This window comes from Pongo abelii, chromosome 19, assembly GCF_028885655.2.
Source record: "Pongo abelii isolate AG06213 chromosome 19, NHGRI_mPonAbe1-v2.0_pri, whole genome shotgun sequence".
Lineage (NCBI taxonomy): Eukaryota > Metazoa > Chordata > Mammalia > Primates > Hominidae > Pongo > Pongo abelii.
Window position 1 is genome coordinate 92,560,001 of NC_072004.2, and position 25,111 is coordinate 92,585,111.

A 25,111-nucleotide genomic window follows, 5' to 3' on the forward strand; every position below is an offset into this window, starting at 1 on the left:
AACATCACTGTGTTGCCCAGGCTGGAGTGCGGTGGTGAGATCTTGGCTCACTGCAACCTCCGCCTTCTGGGTTCAAGTGATTCTCCCACCTCAGCCTCCTGCGTAGCTGGGACCACAGGCACACACCACCAAATCTGGCTATTTTCTTTGTATTTTTTTGTAGAGACAGAGGTCTCACCATGTTGCCCAGGTCTCGAACTCCTGGGCTCAATCGATCTGCCCGCCTTGGCCTCCCAAAGTGTTGAGATTACAGGCTTGAGCCACCACACCCAGCCACCCAGGCCAACTCTTAAGTCAGTCCCTGGCAGGGGGGATGTGTTAGAATCAGGTCCACCTGCTGGCCGGGCAGGGGCCGGCTTCCCCGGCATGTGGAGTGGGGTGGACGCCTGGACAAAGTTGGGGCCTTGGGAAGGAAGATGTAGCGAACTGGATGCCATGTAGACAGTCTGTGTGTCCTCTATGGCAGATGATTTTCTAATTTTAAAATTTTCATTGATATAAAAACATTTTAAAAATTATGCTTGCTGTGTTTCGAAGCCCTGTTGAGGACTTTGGCAGGAGCCACGTGGATGGGTTCCTCTATGAAAGCTTCTGCTCCTTGTGGATGATAGTCACAGCCTGCACACAAACAAAAACCATGTCTTGGCCAGGGGTGGTGGCTCACACCTATCATCCTAACAATTTGGTAGGCCGAGGCAGGTGGATCACTTGAGCCCAGGAGTTCGAGACCAGCCTTGGCAACATGGCAAAACACTGTCTCTACAAAAAATATGAAAAGTAGCCAGGCGTGGTGGTGTGTGCCTATAGTCTCAGCTACTTGGGGGGCTGACGGGGGAGGATCATTTGTGCCCAGGAGGTCACGTCTGCAGTGAGCTGTGATCATGCCACTGCATTCCAGCCTGGGTGACAAAGCAAGACTCCGTCTCAAAACAAAAACAAAAACAAAAACTGGAAACCACGTCTTGTTTCTGCTTCAGGATATTGTTCTCTGGGAACGTCAGGAACCAAACAGGCCCCACGAGCCCCACACTTCCTTAGCTGTGTATCACTGGGTCACGGGAGGCAGGCTGCTGAACTGGAGCCCCTGTCTTGGCTAATAACATCCCTTTTTTCAGCTGTAGTGGCTCAAAATTAAGTTTTGTTCTTCGCTGTGAAAAGCACTAAGCTTTTATCAGACATTATTTGATGTAGACCTAAATATTTAAAGGCTTGGCCAAGATAAATGAAATGTTCTTAAAGGTGACTCACATTCCAGCATTGCAAAGTTGAGGGTTGGAGTGAGTGAGGCCATTGGAGGCAGCTCAGGTTTACTGAGTCCATATATTTTCTCAGTGTTCCTTTCAGCAGGTTGGAACTGGCTGCAGGAGAAATCACTGATCCCTTTCAGCATGTCGTACAGTTGCTTAACTGTTTAAAGCAAGTGACACAGAAATTAAGGTGGGGGATCTGATGTCTTCCATCAGAGAATAAACTTTACTTTATATTGAGATTCAAATTGCCCTAGCAGCCTTGGCTGCTAGAACATAAGAATAGGTGGATTTATTATTATTGTTATTATTATATATATTTTTTGAGACAGAGTCTCGCTTTATTGCCCAGGCTGGAGTGCAGTGGCACAATCTCAGCTCACTGCAACCTCTGCCTCCCGGGTTCAAGCGATTCTCCTGCCTCAGCCTCCCAAGCAGCTGGGACTACAGGCGCGCACCCGGCTAATTTTTGTATTTTTGGTAGAGAGTAGGTTTTGCCATGTTGGCCAGGCTGGTCTCGAACCCCTGACCTCAAATGATCCGCCAGCCTCGGCCTCCCAAAGTGCTGGGATTACAGGCGTGAGCCACCTTGCCCGGAAAGAATAAGTGGACTTAAAGAAAGAAAAGAAAAAGAAAAAAAACTCTTATTATTATTTTCACCAATGATGCACACCTTTCAATTCACTCAGCATTCTAAAATTTTAGCTTAGTCCTTAGATTCTGAAGTTGCCGGGTTTTTTTTTCCTTTCCCCTATTATGTCATGCACATGGCACTCAGGAGCTATGCTGTAAATCTCAGAACAATAAACGGATAGAGGAATAAATGGAACATTAAGAATCATCCAGGTTATTGCTACCTGCTATTTAAAGAATGCATGAGTCAAACCAATTCAACTGCTATACTGGGACCATACGGAAATATTTTGGAGCTGAATATGTCCGTGGTTTGCCTGCTCAGTAGGATGTCCCAGGACACACAGGCACCTACCTCTGCTAGGCTTTCACTCGGGGCCTTCCTGTGCTGGAGGCCCCTGGCCATCCCACGTGCCTTATGTGCTTGCCACCAATAGGCTTTTCACCATGACACTGGGATGTACAAATCTTGAAACTGGTGACCTGGAAGGAAGAACAAAAAGCCAAAGAACTGTGAGTTCAACAGAAGGAATGGGGCCGGGCGGGGTGGCTCACGCCTGTAATCCCAACATTTTGGGAGGCCCAGGCAGGCAAATCACCAGAGGTCAGGAGGTCGAGACCATCCTAGCCAACATGGCAAAACCCCATCTCTACAAAAATACAAAAATTAGCTGGGTTTGGTGGCGCATGCCTGTAATCCCAGCTACTTGGAAGGCTGAGGCAGGAGAATCGCTGGAACCCGGGAGGTAAAGGTTGCAGTGAGCTGAGATCACGCCATTGCACTCCAGCCTGGGCGACAGAGCGAGACTCCGTCTCAAAAAAAAAGAAGGAATGGGAGTGCGATAGGAAGAGCTCTGTGAACACTGGAGTCAGACTGTTGGGTTCAGATTCTCTGCTCTGAAAGTCGCTTATCCTCTCTGTATCTTGGTGTCCCCATCTGTGAAATGGGCTGTGATGAAGATCATCGTGATGCTTGTAAAGTGCCTAGCACAGGGCCTGGGCCTGATACAACTGGTAGAAAATAGAGGGAACTGTGTTTGTTCTTCAAGGAAACTGTAACTCAATTCAATAGGGTGCTGAATTTAGGTATCATATGGGGAGGCAGGAACCATGAACTGGCTCCTAAGTTCTGAATGATCTGTAGGGGTTAAACCTGCAGAACTCTTTGTGCCTCAGTCTCCCTGGATGTGGAATAAACTCAGGTTGCCAGCATCATAGCGGTTCCTTGCACGCTCCTGGAATTGCTAAGAGGCTGGTTCCCAGAGAAGCCCTCTGTGTGCCCGAGTGTGCCATGTGAGCCAGGTCAAGCTCTTCTCCAGGTGCCCGGGAACCTTGGAACAAGGCCAGCCCTGCCAAGGACAGCAACATCCTTTGTTCTCTGGCTTTCTCAAAGCCCAGAGTCTACAACGTGACGAGCAAGCCAGCCTTGCCCTTCCCTTGGCATTATTTGCTTTGTGGGCACTGGTGATGGGTGGGTCAGGCAGGAGTGGGCACCCTCGGGGTCCAGGAGGCTGACCCTGTGGGGTGCAGGCACCTTTCTCACTGCTCTGGGCTTGACGAGGCTGATACCACCGGCAGGAGAGTGAGCAGGGGCGCCTCCCTTCCCTCCAACAGGGGTTTCTTTTCTTTTCTTTTTCTCTTTTATTTGTTTTATTTCTATTTATTTATTTTTTTCTTTTTCTCTTTATTCTTAAAAAAAAAAAAAAACGGGATACATGTGCAGAACATGCAGGTTTGTTATGTAGGTGTACATGTGCCATAGTGGTTTGCTGAACCTACTGACCCGTCCTAAGTCACCTAAGTCCCCTCCCCTCACCCCTTACCCCCAACCAACAGGCCCCAGTGTGTGATGTTTCCCTCTCTGTGTCCATGTGTTCTCATTGTTCAACTCCCACTTAAGAGTGAGAACATGCGGTGTATGGTTTTCTGTTCCTGTGTTAGTTTTCTGAGGATGATGGCTTCCAGCTTCATCCATGTCCCTGCAAAGGACATGAACTCATTCCTTTTTATGGTTTCAAGGGGTCTGTTTTCTTTTCTTTTCTTTTTTTTTTTGAGATGGAGTCTCGCCCTGTCACCCAGGCTGGAGTGCAGTGGCGCAATCTCAGCTCACTGCAACCTCGGCCCCTGAGTTCAAGCAATTCTCCTGCCTCAGCCTCCCAAGTAGCCAGGATTACAAGCATCCACCACCACGCCTGGCTAATTTTTGTATTTTTAGTAGAAATGGGGTTTCACCATGTTGGCCAGGCTGGTCTCGAACTTCCGACCACAGGTAATCCACCTGCCTCAGCCTCCCAAAGTGCTGGGATTACAGGCGTGAGGCACCACGCCCGGCCAAGGGGTTTGTTTTCTAACCAGCTGTAGAGGGTTGAATGTGCCTCCCCAAAAGGTGTGTCCAAGTCCTAACCTCTGGTACCTGTGAAGGCGATTTCATTTGTAAAATAGTGTCTTTGCAGATGTCATTAAGTTAAGGAACTTGAGATGAGATCATCGTGGATTTATGGTCTACGATGATCTCATTTTGGTGGCTTTATAAGAGAAAGGAGAGAGATTTGAGACACACAAGGGAGAAGGTGGAAGTGGAGACTAGCGAGAGGTGGCCGCAAACCAAGGAACACCCAGGGCAACCAGCAGCCAGAAGAAGCCAGAACGGACCTTCCCAGAGCTGCAGGAGGGAGCACAGCTCTGCCGACACTTTGATTTCACCTCCAGAGCTTACAACCTCCAGAACAGTGAGAGAATGAGTTTCTGTTGCCCTCAGCCACCCAGTTCGTGGTAATTTCTTGGAACAGTGCGTCAACCGTGGGTGCTTCCTGAGCCTTGTGTGGTGAAAAGTTCAGAGCCGTACCTTGTATACCCCGGGGTATGGAGGAAGGTCATGCAGGCTCTTGGTTTTGCATCAGTGTGGTTGTTCCTTCCTAGGGCACACCAGATCTCCCCGCTAATGTCCAGTAGGCAGCTGGGGGTCACCTCTTAGCACAAGCACAGCGCCTGACCAGAGGCCCACAGGGGTGGGCAGGGGTGCAGAGCTGGCAGGTGCAGTGCCTTTTAGGACAAGTTATGCATTCACACTTGAGCAGTTTATTTTATTTTATTATTTTTTTTTTTTTCTGAGACATAGTCTCGTTCTGTCACCCAGGCCGGAGTGCAGTGGCATGATCTTGGCTCACTGCAACCTCTGCTTCTCGGGTTCAAGTGATTCTCCTGCTTCAGCCTCCCGAGTAGCTGGGATTACAGGCACGTGCCACCAGGCCCGGCTAATTTTTGTATTTTTAGTAGAGATGGGATTTCGTTGGCCAGGCTGGTCTTGAACTCATGACCTCAGGTGATCCACCTGCCTCGGCCTCCCAAAGTGCTGGGATTACAGATGTGAGCCACCGCGCCTGGCCACACTTGGGCATTTTAAAGTAGAGTGAGCTTTCTGAACGTGAAGGGGTGATAGAGACTGTTGTGCCCAACTAAGCCAGATGACCATCTCCCCATGCACCCCTAGCCCCTTGGAGTCCATTTAGCTTATGTAGCTCATAATTATAGACAATGGTTTGCCAAGAAATTCCTTTGTATTTTTTTCAGGCTGACTGTGCCAAGAGCCGTACAAATGAGCATTGGTCTTTTAATCATATTTTCATATTGGTCTTTTGAACAATTTTCATATTGTTTTTCTGTTGGGGGAAATTTAAGATGGGGAAGGATTTATCTAAATATAGATGATGTTGCTGGCAACCAACTAGAGCGGTAGGCGGGACGATAATAATAATCTATGTGTACAGAACATTCCGGAGGCAAAGCTGTAGGACGCCTGGCGGTGGGAAGCATTTACATAGAGCCTAACCATTTACAAAATGTTTTCATCAACATTTTCTTTTCCAAGCTTAACAACCCAGTGAGATTTTCTGACACCAAATTCCATCAGCATCCAATTAGTTTTTTTTTTTTTTTTTCCTTTGGAGGAGGAAAACCCTAAAAGCTGCTTTAGGCTACTGAGGTGGCTCAATCAGACCCACAGGTCCTGCCAACGTGGGGAGGGGTGAGAGATGGAATTTTCACTGCAGTGTGAAGTGAGCACATGTGTCATTCTCAGCTGGAGGTCACACTGTATATATAGAACCTTCCCGGGCAGGGCTGTAGGGTGCCTGGTTATGGGATGCATCCCAAATAAGGTATTGAACTGAAACCCTCTGAGTTCAAATCTCCTGGTGAAACAGGAGATTTGGGGGTCTGAATGGTCCTCTCTTTCACCTACATCAAGGAGGACGTGGGAGAGCACTGGCCTCTGATGATCCCTGTGTGTCCTCAGTTCTGCCCGCAGAACTGAAGGTGGAGGAGGGTTTTCTTTTCCATGGTTAGCCTTGAGACAATTGCTTTAACTAAATGGATTGAGGCTGCTCGACTGTTTATTCTTCACCCAGCCGTGCCTTGTGATGTGGCCTCTGGTCTATACCCTGTTAGCGCGACATTCCTTTCTGGGGGTTAATTAAAAGCAGCAAGTCGAGCGTCCCTCCAGCTGTTTATGACCCACAGCTGCACAGCCCGGGGATTCATTGCTGGACTTGCCAACCTAAGTCCTGATCCAGCAAAGGAAAGGGAGTGCCAAGCAGCTGCATCAGTCGGTGAAGTGAGGACTATATTTTGTGAAACAAATAAGCCAAAAAGAAGTATGATTGGGTAGGCTATTTTTATTTCTCTGAGTGGGAAGCTGAAAGGCTTGGGGGCGCTCCTTTGTCACCCTAAATCTCATCAGATGCAGGCTGTGCTTTCTGCTGCAGAAACTTACCGCCTAAGCCAGGCTGCTTTCCTGGACTTGATGTCCTCGCCTGGTGACACGAGGTACAGTGCTGTCTAAAGGTGCCAGTGTGGGGTGGAGGGGTGGTGAAAGCATCAGCCCCAAGGATGCCTCAACTCAGTCCATGTGGTGGGGGGATGTGTTATTTATTTATTTAATTAATTAATTTTTATTTATTTATTTATTTGAGACAGAGTTTCGCTCTGTCACCCAGGCTGGAGTGCAGTGGCGCTGTCTCGGCTCACTGCAACCTCCACCTCCTGAGTTCAAGCGATTCTCATGCCTCAGCCTCCCGAGTAGCTGGGATTACAAATGCGCTACCACGCCCAGCTAACTTTTTTATATTTTTTAGTAGAGACGGGGTTTCACTTCACCGTGTTGGCCAAGCTGGTCTCGAACTCCTGGCCTCAAGTGATTCACCTGCCTCGGCCTCCCAAAGTGCTGGGATGACAGGCATGAGCCACTGCGCCCAGCCTATTTATTTATTTTTGAGACAGGGTCTCGTTCTGTCACCCAGGCTGAAGTACAGTAGCATGATCAAGGCTCACTGCAACCTCTCTCCCGGGGTCAAGTGAGCCTCCCAAGCAGCTGGGACTGCAGGCACATGCCACCATGCCCAGCCAATTTTTGTATTTTTGTAAAGACAGGGTCTTGCCGTGTTGTCCAAGCTGGTCTTGAACTCCTGGGCTCAAGGGATCCGCCCACCTCGACTTCCCAAAGTGCTGGGTTTACAGACTGCCTAGCCTGAGATGTGTTAAATGCACTCAGAATAAAGGCCTCATCAAAGGTTCATTTAGTTCAACCCAACAGATATTTAATAGGGTTCTAGAAAATGCCAGGTGCTATTAAAATAGGAGAAAATTAGTGACGATGGTAGCCAAGCAACTTACAGTTCAACAGAAGACACAGATCCCGTTCTTCTACGGACAGTCTAGTTTTAGCCAACATGCCTTATGATGGAATTGCGAAGTGCGTGGGCCAATGGAAAGAGGCATCAGAAAAGCCTTCAGGGAGGAGCTACATTGGGCCATTGTGGAACTGAATAGGCTGTGTTTCAACTGCTAGGTGTCTGTCCTATAGAGCAGGCTGGCACCTTGTAGGAAAATCTGCTTTCTTGTAGTGGCTCTCTCTTTTTTCGAGACTGAGTTTCGCTTTTGCTGCCCAGGCTGGAGTGTAATGGCGCGGTCTTGGCTCACTGCAACCTCTGCCTCCCAGGTTCAAGCGATTCCCCAGCCTCAGCCTCCCAAGCAGCTGGGATTATAGGCACCCACCACCATGCCCAACTAATTTTTGTATTTTTAGTAGAGACGCAGTTTTACCGTGTTGGCCAGGCTGGTCTCAAACTCCTGATCTCAGGTGATCCACCCGCCTCGACCTCCCAAAGTGCTGGGATTACAGGCGTGAGCCACCACACCCAGCTGTAGTGGATCTTTCTATACCCCAGTGCTCACTCTGTTCGGAGTAAATTAAGGTGCTGAATAAATGTTTGTTGAATCCACAAAGGAATGAATAAATAAATGAATAGAGTGGAGATGAATATAAAATCATTCTGGACAAACGAAGTTGGGGACAAGATTTACAGATGATCTTGAATGGCAGGCTTTGAAGTTTAAATTTAATTCTGTAGTCAATGTACTTTTTGCACAAGGGAGTGAGTTTGTATTTTTGAGAGAGAATTCTGTTAGTAGTACGAAGGGTGTCCTGAAAGAAGGAAGACTCTTAGGTAGATAAACCAACTAGTTATAGGGACTTTGCCTCTCCAGATTGAAATGAAATATTTTGGAAATAATGAAGGTTGGATGATAACTTTTGCAGATCCAGCTTCTTGGCCTGAAGTTTTCCCAGGTCAGGAATGATGCACTGTGTTAGCTCAAGGCCACTGAATTATTGCCAGGGCTCAATTAGGAAATCGTGCCTGTAGGGTAACCTACATTTTCTGTACTTTTCCAGGCTGGAAACTTTGCCAGATGGCCCATGTCAGGAGTATCAGTCATGCCTTGCAAGTCTGTCTTTAATTCTTTTACCACCAAATGCCAAATGGTCTCTTCCTTTATTAGGCCTTTATTCTGCGTGGATTTTTTTCTTTTTTTTGAGCTGGAGTCTGGCTCTGTCACCCAGGCTAGAGTGCAGTGGCACGATCTCACCGCACCCTCCACCTGTTGGGTCCAAGCAATTCTCCTGCCTCAGCCTCCCAAGTAGCTGCGATTACAGGCGTGCACCACCACACCCAGCTAATTTTTACATTTTTAGTGGAGACGGGGTTTCACCATGTTTTGGCCAGGCTGGTCTCAAACTCCTGACCTCAGGTGATCCACCCGCCTCTGCCTCCCAAAGTGCTGGGATTACAGGCGTGAGCAACTGCGCCTGGGCAAGTCTGCGTGCATTAAACACAACTCCCCAGCATGGGCTCTGACATGTCCCTGTAACTGACTAAAGTGAAGCACAAATGCCAGGGCGTATAAGGCCACCAGAAAATAAGAAGTAAGTGCCCCTGGGTCTCTTGGCACAACCTAGATAATTAGCTGACCCTGACTCTCAGCATTGTTTAAAGGGATTATTGAGCATTATCTCTTGTTTCTTTTGCTAGGGTAGTGAAGGGGTTGGGCTCTGGAGGCTGAAATTTTAGTTTAAGATTGTCACTTGCCTTCCACTGTGTTTCTTGGCGTGACACTCCCTAAACTATACCCCAATCCTTTTTTTTTTTTTTTTTTTTTAGATAGAGTCTCACTCTGTCGCCCAGGCTGGAGTGCAATGGCACAATCATGACTCACTGCAGCCTCAAACTCCTGAGCCCAAGTGATTGTCCCACTTGAGGATCAGCCTCTCGAGTAGGTGGGACCACAGGTGAGTGCCACTAGCCCAGCTAATTTTTATTTATTTTTTTTTTGTAGAGACAAGGTCTCACTATGTTCTCCAGGCTGTTCTGGAACTCCTGGGCTCAAGTGATCCTCCTGCCTCACCCTCCCAAAGTGTTGAGATTACAGGCATGAGCCATTGCACCTGGCTGCAGTCCTCTTATGCCACAGGTTCCCATGCTGCTTTTGTTATGGTGGAGAAGAGGTTGAGCTCTGGAGGCCGAAATTTCAGTGACTCCTAATATTTTGCTAAGAGCAATGGGTAAGATATGGCCTGAGGACCCAGCAACAGCCCCCCTACCTCAGGTTAATCCTGCCAGGGGGGGATGTGTCCTGCCACAATGCTTCTGCCAACCTGTCGGTGCCTGTGCAGGTGTGACCAGGCTGCTGACACCAAGTCCTGAGGTCAGCTTGAGGCGGCCAAGTGGAACGGCAGCTTCAGACTCAGGCTCCTAATGGGGGCTTGTCTGAGCAACTCACAGTGTCTTGCTATGGACTCTTGGGAATCCTGTGCTTCGGTCCCAAGGGCACCTGGTATGTGTAGCCTTTACACGGCACCCATCAAAGCTTCCATTCACCAAGTGAGAGGCGACAACAGACAGGTGAGGAACGCTCACTAATAAAGATGCTCTGTGCCAGGCGTGGTGGCTCACCCCTGTAATCCCAGCACTTTGGGAGGCCGAGGCGGGTGGATCACGTGAGGTCAGGAGTTCCAGACCAGCCTGGCCAAGATGGAGAAACCCCGTCTCTACTAAAAATACAAAAATTAGCTGGGCGTGGTGGCAAGCACCTGTAGTCCCAGCTACTCGGGAGGCTGAGGCAGGAGAATCACTGGAACCCAGGAGGTGGAGGCTGCAGTGAACCAAGATCGTGCCAGTGTACTCCAGCCTGGGCAACAGAGTGAGACTCTGTCTCAAAAAAAAAAAAAAAAGCTCTGGAAGCGAGGGGCACAGTCAGGTGTTTCAGAGTGCCCACTCTCGTAATTCAACTTTAAAGGGATCCTGTCTGAGGAAAACAGGAGGTGTGCTGCAAGACAAGGGCAGCAGCCTTCTCTTCTCTGCTGCAGCGCTGTGGTCCCACCAACCTGCCTTCACTGTTTGTTACCTGACGTCACTTACCCTGCCCGGTGTTGACTCCACCCCTGTTCAGCCTGTGGATGACACTATCAGCCCAGAGAACAGAGAAAGGAACAGTGCCGCTTGAAGACAACATGCAACACAAAAACACTTTTTTTTTTTTTTGGAGACATGGTCTCTCTCTGGCACCGAGGCTGGAGTGCAGTGCTGCAATCATGGCTCACTGCAGCCTCAACTTCCTGGGTTCAAGTGATCCTACTGGAACTATAGATGCAAGCCACCATGACCAGCTAAATTTTAAATTTTTTGTTGAGGCTGGGTGCGGTGGCTCATGCCTGTATTCCCAGCCCTTTGGGAGGTGGAGGCAGGTGATCACTTGAGGTCAGGAGTTCTAGACCACCCTGGCCAACATGGTGAAACCCCATCTCTACTTAAAACAAACAAACAAACAAAAAATACAAAAATTAGGCAGGTGTGGTGGTGCATGCCTGTAATCCCAGCTACTTGAGAAGCTGGGCAGGAGAATCGCTTGAACCCAGGAGGCGGATGTTGCAGTAAGCCGAGATCGTGCCACTGCACGCTAGCCTGGGTGACAGAGCAAAACTCTGTCTCAAAAATAAATTAAATAAATAAAATAAAATAATTTTTTGTCGTTGTTGAGACAGGGTCTCACTGTGTTTCCCAGGTTGGCCTTGAACTCCTGAGCTCAAATAATCCTCCCACTTCAGCCTCCTAAAGTGCTGGGATGACAGGCGGTAGCCACAATTCTTATGTTCTGTTTTTGTTTTTTGTGAAAAGATTGTGTCCTGTCACATTGGCTTGAGTATTTACATTCATTGTCCCACTGCTGTCTGTCTTCTGTCCCTGAAGTCTGGTGAATTCATGTCTAGCAAGGACACCAGTGGCCCTCTTATTACCGAAATCCAGGAGCTCTTATTTCTCGCTCTGTTACCCATCTTTTGGCTCTATTGACCCCATACCACTTGACACTGTTGGGGAGCAGGGCATCACTTCTCTCTCCTGGTTCTCCTTCCACCTCTCTGCTTCTCAGCATCATTCCCTGGTTGTTGTTCACATCCTGACTCTTAATAGTTGGAGTTCTTTAGAATTCTGCTCTTGGTTTTCTTTGCATCTGAGTGATGCCATACTCCCACCAGTAACTTCATTCAACCTTGGATAAGTTCCTGCCTAGTCAACTGTTTCTGCTCTGTGAGGCTTTCCTCAACTCCCCAGAGACTGGCTCCATAGCACTGTCCCTATTTCTCATTTCTAGCACTTATCACACTGTGTATAGACTTATTTTATTCTGTAATTCTTTCTTTCTCTCTTTCTTTGTCTTTCTCTCTTTCTTTGTCTTCCTTTCTTCCTTTCTTTCGAGACAGTGTTGCTCTGTCTCTCAGGCTGTCTCTCAGGCTGGAGTGCAGTGGCACAATCAGGGCTCACTGCAGCCTCGACCTCCTGGGTTCAAGTGATCCTCCTGCCTCAGCCTCCCGACTAACAAGGACTACAGGCGTGTACCACCATGCCTGGCTAATTTTTTTTTTATTATTGTTTGTAGAGATAGGGGTCTTGCTATGTTGTCCAGGCTGGTCTGGAACTCCCGGGCTCAAGCAATCCTTCCAACTTGGCTTCCCAAAGATTGCAGGCATAAGCCATGTACCTGGCGCCTCTCTCTCTCTCTCTCTTTCCTTCTTTCCTTCCTTCCTTCTTTCTTTCTTTTTATTTTTTTGAGACAGAGTTTCGCTCTGTCACCCAGGCTGGAGTGCAGTGGCGCTATCTCGGCTCACTGCAAGCTCCGTCTCCCGGGTTCATGCCATTCTCCTGCCTCAGCCTCCCGAGTAGCTGGGACTATAGGTGCCAGCCACCACGCCCGGCTAATTTTTTTTTGTATTTTTAGTAGAGACGGGTTTCATGTGTTAGCCAGGATGGTCTCGATCTCCTGACCTTGTGACCTGCCTGCCTTGGCCTCCCAAAGTGTTGGGATTACAGGCGTGAACCACTGCGCCTGGCCCCTTCTCTTTCTTTCTTTCTCTTTTGCTTTCTTTCCTTTCTTTCTTTTTTCTCTTTCTTTCTTTCTCTTCTTTTCTTTCTCTTTCTTTCTTTCTTTCTCTTTCCTTCCTTCCTTCCTCTTTCCTTTCTTTCTTTCTCTCTTTTTCTCTCTCTCTTTTCCTTTCTTTCTCTCATTCTCGCCCTGCCCTGCCCTCCCCTCCCCTCCCCTTCCCTCCCTTCCTTCCTTTCTCTTTTTTCTTTCTTTCTCTTTCCTTCCTTCTTCTTTCTTTCTTTTGAAAATTTTCAAACACACATTACCACTACATTTTAATAGTTTGATTATATCCTTGATGAGAGAGACTGTTAGTTGCCACCAATATCATACATCCTTTGCTTCTTTCTTAGCAACAGAACTCACTGTTTGTAGCTGGGTGTGTGGCCACTTGGCACAGGCTACATTTCCCAGCCTTCTTTGCTCTTGGGTGTGCCCATGTGATTAAGTTCTGGCCAATGGGAAGTATGTATGTGTGTTTATGTGTGTGCACGCATGTGTGTGCACATGTTTGTACATGCATATCATTTCTAAGGAAGCGTCGTTCAGGGAGCAGGTTTGCTTTTCTTCACCCTTTCCTCCAACTTGCTGGCTGGAGGGGGAAGACACATTGTGATAATGGCAAAGTAGCAACACAGAAGGGGCCCGTGTTATGCCATTCTCAAATTGCTATAAAGAAATACTTGAGACTGGGTAATTTGTAAAGAAAAAAGGTTAATTGGCATTCTTAAGAGAAAGCAATAATTTCTTTTTCTTTCTTTTTTTTTTTTTTGATACAGAGTTTCGCTCTTGTTGCCCAGGCTGGAGTGCAATGGTGCGATCTTGGCTCACCGCAACCTCCGCCTCCCAGGTTCAAGCAATTCTGCCTCAGCCTCCCGAGTAGCTGGGATTATAGGCATGTGCCACCATGCCTGGTTAATTTTGTATTTTTAGTAGAGACGGGGTTTCTCCATATTGGTCAGGTTGGTCTTAAACTCCCAACCTCAGGGGATCTGCCCGCCTTGGCCTCCTAAAGTGCTGGAATTACAGGCGTGAGCCACCGCGCTCAGCCACAAGAAAGCAGTAATTTCTTAGTATCATTATATGTTCGAATAGTGCTTAAGAGGTTCCACAGGCTGTTCAGGAAGCATGGCGCTGGCATCTGCTTAGCTTCTGGTGAAGCCTCAGGGAGCTTTTAGTCTTGGTGGAGGGAGGGAAGGGGGAACAGGCAGGTCACGTGGTGAAAGCAGGAGGAAGCTCCAGAGAGTAGGGGGAGGTGCCGCCCATTTTTAAGTGAGAAGATCTCATGTGAACGTAGAAAGAGCTCACTTATAGCCAAGGGGACGGCCCAAGCCATTCATGAGGGATCTCATGATCCAAATGCCTCCCACCAGCCCAGACCTCCAACACTGTGGATTACAATGCAACATGAGATTTGAGTTCAGACTAACTCAGGGCCTACATTTCTGATGATGAGAAATAAGACCACCTGCATCCACACAGCTTAGCCATCAGGACTGAGACCTAAGACCTCTGTGTCAACATGACTTACTATTTGATCCAGGAGATTCTCGTTCAAGAGTATTAGACTGTAAACCAATATGTGCCTTCAATGTTTGCCTCAACAAATTCATGAAAAAGCATTTATTGTAACAAAAGATTGCTTATCTTTACAAACCCCCTTCTCCGGATAATAGTATAACCACCCAAGGGGTTCACCTTGCCTGCTGCCTAGAGAGAGCTGATTCATCCGGACAGGAGTATTGCAATAGAGTCATCCACACAGAGCTGGCTGTGCAGGAAATTGGAGTTTTATTATTACTCAAATCAGTCTCCCTAAACATTCAGGGAGCAGAGTTTTTAAAGACAACTTGGTGGGTCAGGGGAAGCCAGGGAGCCAGGAGTGCTGATTGGTCAGGGATGAAATCACAGGGAGTCGGAGCTCTCTTCTTGTGCTGAGTCAGTTCCCGGGTGGGGGCCACAAGATCAGATGAGCCAGTTTGTTGATCTGGGTGGTGCCAGCTGAGTCATCAAGTGCAGGCTCTGCAAAATGTCTCAAGCACTGATCTTAGGAGCAGTTTAGGGAGGGTCAGAATCTTGTAGCCTCCAGCTGCATGACTCCTAAACCATAATTTCTAATCTTGTGGTTAATGTTAGTCCTACAAAGGCAATCTAGTCCCCAGGCAAGTAGGAGGTTGGTGGGCTGGGTGCTGTGGTTCACTCCTGTAATACCACCACTCTGGGAGGCTGAGGCAGGCAGATCACAAGGTCAGGAGTTTGAGACTGGCCTGACCAACATGGTGAAAGCCCGTCTCTACTAAAAATAAAAAATTAGCTGGGCACTCGCCTGTAATCCCAGCTACTCGGGAGGCTGAAGCAGGAGAATCACTTGAACCCAGGAGGTAGAGGTTGCAGTGAGCCAAGATCGTGCCACTGCACTCCAGCCTGGGCAGCAGAGTAAGACTCCATCTCAAAAAAAAAAAAAACCTAAGGAGAAAAATAGCAAAAATTAGCCAGGCGTGGTGGCACGTGCCTATAGTCACAGCTACTCAGAAGGCTGAGGCGGGAGGTTCACTTGAGGCCAGGTGATGATGCTGCAGACAGCTATGATTATGCCACTGCCCTCAAGCCTGGGGAACAGAGTGAGACCGTTTCAAAAAAAATGGAAATAAAGTTTTTTGTGATCGGTTGATGTCTCAAGTCTGTTTTTTCTTCAAAATGTTTAATTGAAGTATAATATACATATAAAAGCTTGCAAATCATAAATGAATGTATGGCTCAACAAATTTCCCAATCTCTTTTAATCTATAGACTGGCCATTCCCCTCTTTTTTCCTTTGGAATTTGATAAAGAATATATTTGTCTTGTACCGTTTCCCACGGTCTGTACTTTGCCAATTGTTTTTCATGGTGTCATTTAGCATGTTCCTCAATTCTGTATTTCCTGTAAACTGGTAGTTACATCTAGAAGTTCAGCAGGTCAGTTGAATTTTTTTTTTTTTTTTGACACGGAGTCTTGCTCTGTTGCCCAGGCTGGAGTGCAGGGCAGGTGGTGTGATCTCGGCTCATTGCAACCTCTCCCTCCCAGGTTCAAGTGATTCTCCTGCCTCAGCCTCCCGAGTAGCTGGGATTACAGGCATCTGGCACCACGCCTGGCTACTTTTTGTATTTTTAGTGGAGACAAGGTCTCACAGTGTTGACCAGGATGGTCTCAAACTCCTGACCTCAGGTGATCCACCCACCTAGGCCTCCCAAAGTGTTGGGATTACAGGCGTGAGCCATCGCAACCGGCCTTAAAGCATCTTTTGAAGGTGGGTGTGATTTCTTTTTCTTTTTTTTTTTTTGAGACGGAGTCTCGCTCTGTCGCCCAGGCTGGAGTGCAGTGGCGCGATCTCGGCTCACTGCAAGCTCTGCCTCCAGGGTTCACGCCATTCTCCTGCCTCAGACTCCCAAGTAGCTGGGACTACAGGCGCCCGCCACCACGACCAGCTAATTTTTTGTATTTTTAGTAGAGACAGGGGTTTCACCCTGTTAGCCAGGATGGTCTCCATCTCCTGACCTCGTGATCCGCCCACCTCGGCCTCCCAAAGTGCTGTGATTACAGGCGTGAGCCGCCGCGCCCGGCCTGTGGATGTGATTTCTACAAACAAGCAAAAGCCAGTCAGAATGAATGTAGTGAATAATGTGGGTGACCAAGCTGGAAGATGATGGTTTGACGTGGAACACAAGGGGTGATGAGGCCATGAATGATTTGCTTGTGTGTCTGGTAAACTGGCTTTGATGGAAATTCCTAAACAGGTCCAAAAACGTTCTGTCCAATGGCAGCATGAAATGTACAGCCACCCAGGGTGACTAATGTGAACGGAACAACAGTGACTCTGACAGTGAAATTGCATGTTGGTTATAAAACCAGCTTTGCTGTGTGGGTGGGCATGCGAGGTGCCCATTTCTAGTCATGAGCTCCTCTTAAGGACCCCAAAATGTCTCAGTGGTACCGGGTTGAAAATTGGGGCTGGACGGTGCTCTCCTGCTGAAATTCGGGAGCTACTTAGCAGCCCCACCTTGGCCCCCTCGTTTCCGAGGGGCAGACCCTGGGCGCGTGCCTGTTTCAAGCCCGCGGCCCGACACTAGAGCCGTCTGGATGCGTTGACAAGGATGCCGCTGGGCTCCACCCGGGCTCACCCGGGCCCTCCCGAGCCCTGGGCCGCGCAGCACCGGCGTCCGCCTCCTCCCCATTACTCGGCGAGAATGCGGTCGGGGCACTGCGCGCGAGCAGGCTGGTGCTCCTGAACAGTCAACAAGAAATGAGGAAGCACGGGGGCAGCCGCCAGGGCGACCAGAGGCAGGCCTCAGAGCAGCAGCCAGACGGGAGGGCCCTGGTGGTTTTGACCGCCCGCAGACTTCCCTTTTCCCGCTCAGCCGAACGAACCCCCTCCCTCGCACGCCAGCAGCCCCTTGGGGCTTCACTCCGCCTCCGCCCGCTACTTGCGAAGCCCCGCCCAGGCCCCGCCCCCAACAAGTGACGCAAAACTGGGAGGGGCCACGAGGACCTCGGGCACAACCAGCCGTGCGTCAGGGCCGGCGCCTTCTCCGAACTCCTCCCACGCCCGCGGGTCGGAGCTCGCGCCTGCGCAGTCCGGGCCCCGGGTGTCCGCCCCCCTCCCCTTCCTTAGCAACCATCGCCCGCTCCCGCCCCCGTTCCCTCGGCCGCGGCCGCGCACGCGCGCCCCTCCCGGCGCCCGGCGCCGCCCACCCCGTCACCCGTAACAACCACAAGTGCCCTCGCCGCGCCCCTTCCCCCTCCCGCTTCCCCGGCCCCCTCCCCGGAACCGGCGGTCGAGCTACGGCCGCCGAGCAGTGGAACGGAGACTGCCCCGCGGAGCCGCCGGTATGAGCGCCTCTCGCCGCTCCGCGTCCCAGGCCCGGCCTTTCTGACAAGAGGTAGGCGCGTCGTCGCGGCGGGTCCGAGTGCGCCCCCGACCCGGTCCCGGTCTCCGTGGAGTCCGGCGCCTCTCGGGCGGGCCCCCCGGAACTCCCGGCCGCACGCCTGCTGAGCCCGTCCCTCCCCGGCCCCGGCTGCCATCGGCCGGGCACCCGAAACGGGCCGTGCCCCCGCCCCCCGGCTCGCCCCTCACCGCCCCTCGCCCCCGTCTCCGCCGCCACCCCCACCCCCGCCCCCACCCCCACCCCCACCCCCACCGCCACCCCCACCCCCACCGCCACCCCCACCCCTACCTCCACCTCGCCAGTCTTCCAGCTCCCGGGAGCCGCTTTTTGCTGAGAGCGGAGTTTCGGGTCTGGAGCCAGTGCCCGCCCCTCTCTCCCGTCGGCCGGGGCTTTGGCCTCGTGGGGCTCAGCCGCGCGGGACCCCTGCTGAGCAGCCCCGGGCGCCGGCCGCCCCTCGAGCCTGCTCGGGATGCGTTCAGTGGGTCTGGCCTTTGGCTCCTGTTTAAACGGCGATTGTCATGCAATGGAAGCCGTCCGGCTCCTGGATGCCACTTGGTCGTTGTCACTCCGGATGCCCGCGTAGGGCGTTTATCTGGACCAGAGCATCGGCAGCTGGGACCTGGCTGTGGTTCACAAGCTCGTGAATTAGCAGGTTCTTAAGTGAGTGTAGCTAGTTCTGCCAGGCGGTGGAATCCTGAATGGACGTTACCGTTTCTTAAACGAGCATTACGCTTTTTTGCTTCTTCCCCCCACTCTTGTTTGTACCCGGTTATCGTCCTCTTCTCTGGGAGAGTATCCTAAAATTAATATTCCCAATTAAATTTTTAAAAGACGATTGGATTCCCACTGTGCACCAACACTGTAAGGTTTGCAAAAGAAAAAGAACGTGGTACCAGCACATCAGGATGTGTCAGTCCCATAATCAAGATGAATATTAGAAAAGCTTCAAGTTGAGTTTGGAGAACTTGGGAGTTTGGCTCTCATTCTCATGGTTTTAGAGGTGGAAGTCTTTCAAGATCATCTCTCCGAAAACCTCATTTTACAGAGATGAAACTGAGTCCTGGGGAAGTCAAATGGCTTACTCGTGGTCACCCAGTTATTCCTTAGCCGTTTTCACACTGTCAGATGGCGATGTTTTCCACCATGACCTGCTCCTCTGAGAGGTATGCCAGATGTACCAGAGAAAGTTCGAAACCTGTTTAAACCTAGTACTATAGATGGGAATTTTATACCGCGTGCCGTGGCTCATGACTATAATCCTAGCACTTTGGGAGGCTGAAGTGGGCAGATCTCTTGAACACAGGAGTTTGAGACCAGCCTGGGCAACATGGGGAAACCCTCTACAAAAAATATATATGGTGGTGCGTGCTTGTGGGCCCAGCTACTTGGGAGGCTGAGGCAGGAGGATCACTTGAGCATAGAAGGTGGAGGCTGCAATGAGTGGAGATTGTGCCACTGTGTTCCAGCTTGGGCAACAGAGAGACACCCTGTCTCAAAAAAAAAAAAAAAAAAAAAGGAATCTTAGAAGTTTCTGAAATAAAATACATCTTGGTAATTTGTCTTTTTTTTTTTAACAGCTAGACTTTGGGCTCCTTGAGGATATTCAGTTTTGTATGTTTGAATATCCTCTCACCATGTTCAGCATAAAGTACCATTCTTAATGATTATCCTCAAGAAGACAGGTAGGCTCATTCGATTTTTCTTTCTCACTTTAAATAGGGGAGACAGAGGACTGGCAAGTCCAAGTGTGTTTTTAGAGCAATCCATGTAGGCTGGCGCTAGAGAATGATTATGCACCCCTAAGGAGGGCTCCTTGACTGTGAATTAGGTGTGAACATTTAACCGATTACTTACAGATATCAGCTGTTTGAGGCTAGAGATTTCAATGGCGCCTGTTTAGCCAGAATACTTGGCATCTCTGCCACTTGAAGACAGGTCGCCATAGCTGTAGTGTACACAGTTAGAAAATAGGAATTGACACGTTTCCTTTGAAGCTAGCTTTTGAGGAGTATTCCATAGTTTGAGATACAGTAGTATTTTTTTCCAGTTTTATTTTTGTTTTCCCAGAGCTAATATCTTAACACGAGATCATTTTTATTTGGCTTCTAGTAGAAGTTGTTTAAGAGAAAATGATCCAAGCATTAATTATGTTGGTTATTAGAATAATAGAATCATAACAGTTCATTGCTGGAAAGGACTCAGGTCAGGTCATGTAATGAATGCAGAGTCCCAGTAAGCCAATGGGAGGATTGGAGCCCCTCTCACACCAGTACTGTTTGCCTCATTGCATTGGGGCTTTGTCCGCTTTTTCTTATCGTTTAATTACCTCCCCCTGCCCTCGTGTATTTAAATATCATCTTTTCATTTTTGTGTGCATAGAATTATGACCTATTGTGGTCTCTTCTGTCGTTAGAATGTGGTATGATGTGTCAGTGCAGACTTACTAATAATTTGTTTCTGCATTGTGGTTATTTATCACATATATTTATGTTTTGCAGGTGTAAGAGGGTTGCTGTTGTATTACAATCATGGTGCAAAAATACCAGTCCCCAGTGAGGGTGTACAAATACCCCTTTGAATTAATTATGGCTGTAAGTACTTGACATTTCAATTTACTCTTTGGCTTCTTATTTATAAAGTACAGTGTTAGAATTTGATGATCTATAGATTTATTGTTCATCTCCATGGCATCACTTGAACTTATTCTGTTTTTATGCTTATGAACCATATCTAGAGTGTGTAAAATGTTTTTAAAATACAGGCCTCTGAAAATAAAAATCTGTGCATTAAAAAAAATGCACCTCAGGGTAATGTATGAATTGAAGTTAATTCTCTCTTTGAACACACAGAAGTAGGATTCTAAGTACTTCTTCCTCGGGGTTGTGCTCTTTTTTTTCTTCATTAGAGTAGCAAAGGGACATGGAGTGTGGTCTCTGCTGTGCATGTGGAAGAGTGCTCTGCCCATGGGTGAATTCACTTTAGGTAGTGTTAGAACTGAGCACTGTGCGATGGAGTTTTACTCACGATTCAAATGACTCTGTTGAATGAGTTTTTCCGTTATTTACCTGAAGAATTTGGTTGAAAATAAGCATTTTACTAGATGCAAAGCAAACCTTTTCCAGTCATTTTTAGATTAGGGTATTTCTTCTCTTCCTTTCTCTTTTGTGTTATTATTAAGATATAACATACATACCAGAAAATATAATACAGACAGGAGAATGTATCTTTCATGAGCACACACCTGATGAAAACATGTGTGTCACACTCAGCACACCTGGGATACTGGCACCAAGGTCAGGAACCAGAACATAGGCGACCCAGGAAGAAGTCCGTCCTGGTTCAAGTGAGCCACTATTTTGACTCCTAATACACAGAGTACTGTTACCTGTTTCTGTTCCTTCTATAAATAGAAACGCAGGTGTTTTAGCAGCTGGCTGCTTCTGCTCAGCATATGTTTGTGGGATTTATGTAGATCAATAGTTTTGAAAAACAAGAAGTCCTCTTACGGGAACAATTTACATGAGAGGGTTTGTTTTAAAATTTATTTTATTTATTTTTTTGAGACAGCGTCTCACTCTGTCACTCAGGCTGGATTGTAGTGGCACAATCTCAGCTCACTGCAACCTCTGTCTCCTGGATTCAAGCGATTCTTCTGCCTCAGCCTCCCAAGTAGCTGGGATTACAGACCTGCACTACCATGCCTGCTAATTTTTGTATTTTTAGTAGAGACGGGGTTTCTCTGTGTTGGCCAGGCTGGTCTTGAACTCCTGACCTCAGGTGATCCACCCACCTTGGTCTTCCAAAGTGCTGGGATTACAGGCGTGAGCCACCTCTCCTGGTCTATTTTTATTTTTATTTTTTGAGACGGAGTTTTGCTTTCGTTGTCCAGGCTGGAGTGCAGTGACGCGATCTTGGCTTACTGCAGCCTCTGCCTCCTGAGTTCAAGCGATTCTGCATCAGCCTCCCGAATAGCTGGGATTACAGGTGCCTGCCCCCGCACCTGGCTGATTTGTTTGTGTGTGTGTGTGTGTATATATATATATTTGTTTTGTTTTGTTTTTTAGTAGAGATGGGGTTTCTCCATGTTGGCCAGGCTGGTCTTGAACTTCTGCCCTCATGTGATCCTCCTGCGTTGGCCTTCCAAAGTGCTGGGATTACAGGTGTGAACCACTGTACTTGAGATATAATTTACATACAGTGAAATGGTCACGTGTCAGGTGTACAGTTTGATCAGTTTTAACAAAAGAATCCCTCACACCTTTGTGAAAACACAGGACATTTGAATCCTGGTGAAGGTTCTGTGGTGCGCCTTCCCTTTCAGGTGTGAGGTTTTGGTTTGTGTGTGTGGGTAAGAAGCTCTGTGTGTTAAGATGTTCTGTGTGTTAAGAAGTTATATGTGTTAAGATGTAGTTACACATCTTAAATATGTGTAGCTAGGGCTGTTAACAGTATTTTATGTTGTTGACTTACCGTGTTTGCCATTTGCATGTTATCTGTGCTGTTTTGGCTTTTGGTTGTATGAGGCAAAGACCCACTCCAGCCAGCTTGGGAAGGAGTTTGGTGAGTGGGAACATGTATAGTGTGATAGGAATCGCACAGGAATCTGGGAATTCGAGCTGGGATGGGCTAAGCTCCAGAGCCTGGTAGTGGAGGGAGGTTCCTGGCTGCTCTGGGGGCCTCAGCCACAGTTTTTCTCTAGGATTTTGCCCTGTGGGACTGTGCCTGGCTCCATGTGCTGGAGCCTTCTACCCTGCCACCAGCTGGCTGTTTTGCTCACTCCTAGTTTTCCTTCCTTGTGGCTTCAGCTCGAGGACTTGCTTTAGCTGTCTGAAAGCCCTCTGGCCCCAGTTCAACTCTGTGGCATTTCTTGTTGCATTCTTTCAGTTTCTAAGTGACCAATTCCTGTCACATTTCATAGTTCACATCCTTGAGAGAAACTTGATCTAGTTCATTCCCCACCCCGACCCCTGCCCTGGTCCTGGGTTTGAGGATATTGGCTAGCCTGGGGATTGTCTGCCCTGGGTGGGAGGCCTGACCCTTGTTCAGTGAGCTGGGCTGGTGGAGCTGGGGAGGAGGCAGTGGGGGTGGTAGACAGTGGGCATCGCCGGGTAAAGCAGAGTGGCTGCCCACGGCCCGGGGTGGACACAGGGCAGAGAGTTGGGCGGGGTGGGGGATATTTTCCGAAACACTGGAGTGTGGCTTAAAAAGCTTCATGCAACCCTGATAGTTTGAGGCAAAGGCTGGTTTCTTTGCCAAACATTAGATTTAATAAAGAGGAGGTGTTTGGATTGTTTAACGTTCAGACTTCCTTATTTCCCTTACTTCACTATTTTCAAAATTGTGATGTTTACCTTGCTAGTTTATGCAGGACTTTACAGAAGAACTCGAAATTCAAATTCTGAGCTGCCACCAAGTTTTTACAATTAAACCATTTTAAAACTATTGTTCTGAGGTAGTGGTTAATTTCCCTTTTTCTTTCTTTCTTCTCCTTTTTTTTTCTTTTTTTTATGATTTAAAGCTTACTAGTTAGAAACTTTTTTTTTTTGCCTCACCAGCTTCAGGAAATTTTCTTTTGAATTGTTAGAAAAAACAAACACACAGACGCACGCACGTATGTTCTTCCACCCTGTAGTATAAAGAAAACATTTTTAAATCCGAAAACGAAATATGTTACCTTTTTCCTTCCAAAAGTAGACTGTGAGTGATGTTTGTGTGGTGTCCTTTGCCCCCATTTCTTACTGTAGTTTTGTGGTATAAAATCCTCAGTATTTGCTTAATTATTTTGTCATTGAGGAAAACTAACAGTAAAATGAGTTAACCTGAAAATGCCCTTTTCAGTTCAGCATTCAGAGTGAGAAAAGAGGTATATATGCAGTTAAGGTGAGAAGGGAACTGTAGCTTCCGCCGGCTTATTTGTGAGCACGTCAGAAAGCGAATGTGCCTCACTAGAACGCACGATGGTATCAGGAGTGGCCAGCAGGTGCCCGGCACGCAGTCACGGGAGGTGGGTCGAGTCCTGGTTTATGTGAGTCCTGTGAGGTGAGAGAGTGGGAGAAAACGCCACCCACTCAACTTAATGCACTTGTTTGTTTGTTTTAACCAAGAGTTTACTTGTAATTTAGTATTGCCGGAAAGTTGTTTAGGTAAAAGGTGCCTAGTATAAATAGGTACATAATCGGGTCAGATATGTTAATTGCATCTCACTTGATTTAATGAAAATTTACCATTTGTTTTGAGGTCAGTACCATTAAAAAAAACATGTTAAAGTTCTTATTAACTCGCTTGAGTGGTATTTACGTAAGCAAAATTGAAGTGGAGGTTTTTCAGTAGGCATTTGCGTGGTGTTGTTTTGTTAGGTATCGGCCCAGAAAAACAGAATGTCAGAGCTTTCAGCGAGTTGGAGAAATCACCTAGCTCAGCCCTCCCTTGGAGGGTGGGGAATCTGAGACTCCGAGGTGGTGAAACTTACACAGGTAGTGCCGAGATCTGATTCTTGAGTTTAGTGTTCTTGTCTCATACTGTGCTTCTTCCTTCTACCCAGGGATGTGTACCTGAAACATTTTATGAAAGAGAAATCAAAACTTCTTGGCCACACACAAACGAAAGCCTCACACCTGACAGGAAAGGCGCACCAGGGAACCTTCTCGGGGGATGGTTGCAGATGTCCTGTGTTTTGACAAAGGTGTGGGGGACTCATTTTTTAAATTGAGTTATAATTTACATATAATGAAATGGTCACATGTCAGGTGTACAGTTTGATCAGTTTTAACCAAAGGGCTGCTCTTCCTGGCTTGTGGGGAGGAGAAATGAATCAGTGAAAGATGCTGATTGATTGTGACTTAAAGGGTTTAGGATCTCACGGGGGCGTAGTGATGTGATCCCACAGATTAGGAACTTGGAATGGGAGGTATAATTCTAGGGTGCTTGAGTTGAAGTGTTTCTCTTTGAAATTTCTAAGATAAAGCACAAACTTTAAAAGTTAAACATTGTCAAGTGCAACTCCCCCTCCGCCTGCATGTTGATGGTTCCTTAATAAGGGCTTCAAAGGGAAAATGAAGGAGGTGGGAGGCCACCTAGTGTAGGAGGGCAGGGTGGGAGAGGTCGAGGTCAGGAGCCCTTAAGGAGAGTTGTGGGAGAGAGGGAAGAACATGAGAGGCCACCTTCTGAACCCGATTTCTGTGGTGACAGCCGCAGGCGAGATAGTGGCTTGGACTCTGGTCTTTCTTCTGAGGACAGCTGTCCTCATTGTGACCAGTGGGAACGCACAATAGAAGAGGCTCCACTAGCTCCTGTGTATCCCAGAAGCTGCCACCCTGTCCAGTGCCATTTCTGTCTGGGCTTATTTCCATTACACAGCAGATGTGGTCACCTCATTCTTTGCTCTCTCCTTTCCTCCCCCTCATCCCAGTTTCACTGTGCTCTAGGAGTGCTGGCGTTCTCCGGGAACCCCTTCAGTGTCTCTGTCCCTTCAGCAGACACACCCTTTAGACTGTGCCTTCAGGAACCAAGGCACCTGGTTCTGTCCCTGTCTGTCTCAGCACTGCCATCGTTGCA

At 48.2% G+C, this 25,111-nt stretch overlaps 1 protein-coding gene and 1 long non-coding RNA gene across 9 annotated transcripts in view; one reads left to right on the plus strand and one right to left on the minus strand.

The window, feature by feature from the left end:
* LOC129051124 (uncharacterized) overlaps positions 1 to 18,222 on the minus strand; it is an 18,821-nt gene extending 599 nt beyond the window's left edge. Inside the window, exons 1-4 of the long non-coding RNA XR_008515194.2 lie at positions 17,846 to 18,222; positions 2,236 to 2,363; positions 1,249 to 1,407; positions 1 to 618 (exon numbers count right to left, since the gene is read on the minus strand). The exon at positions 1 to 618 is cut by the window's left edge and continues 599 nt beyond it. This is a non-coding gene — a long non-coding RNA (uncharacterized LOC129051124). The remainder of the gene's footprint in view (positions 619 to 1,248; positions 1,408 to 2,235; positions 2,364 to 17,845) is intronic.
* The window catches only part of SEC14L1 (SEC14 like lipid binding 1), a 76,654-nt gene continuing 67,502 nt past the window's right edge, over positions 15,960 to 25,111 (plus strand). For 2 of the 8 annotated variants that reach the window (XM_054535770.2, XM_054535771.2), the window contains exons 1-4: positions 15,960 to 17,551; positions 18,603 to 18,720; positions 19,135 to 19,239; positions 20,056 to 20,148. In XM_054535770.2, coding sequence (XP_054391745.1) covers positions 20,086 to 20,148 — 63 coding nt within the window. In that variant the 5' untranslated portion in view covers positions 15,960 to 17,551; positions 18,603 to 18,720; positions 19,135 to 19,239; positions 20,056 to 20,085. Of the gene's footprint in view, positions 17,552 to 18,602; positions 18,721 to 19,134; positions 19,240 to 20,055; positions 20,149 to 21,626; positions 21,718 to 24,098; positions 24,240 to 25,111 lie in introns of those variants that run through there. The other 6 variants (XM_024234718.3, XM_054535772.2, XM_054535769.2 and 3 more) reach the window with 4 other exon arrangements.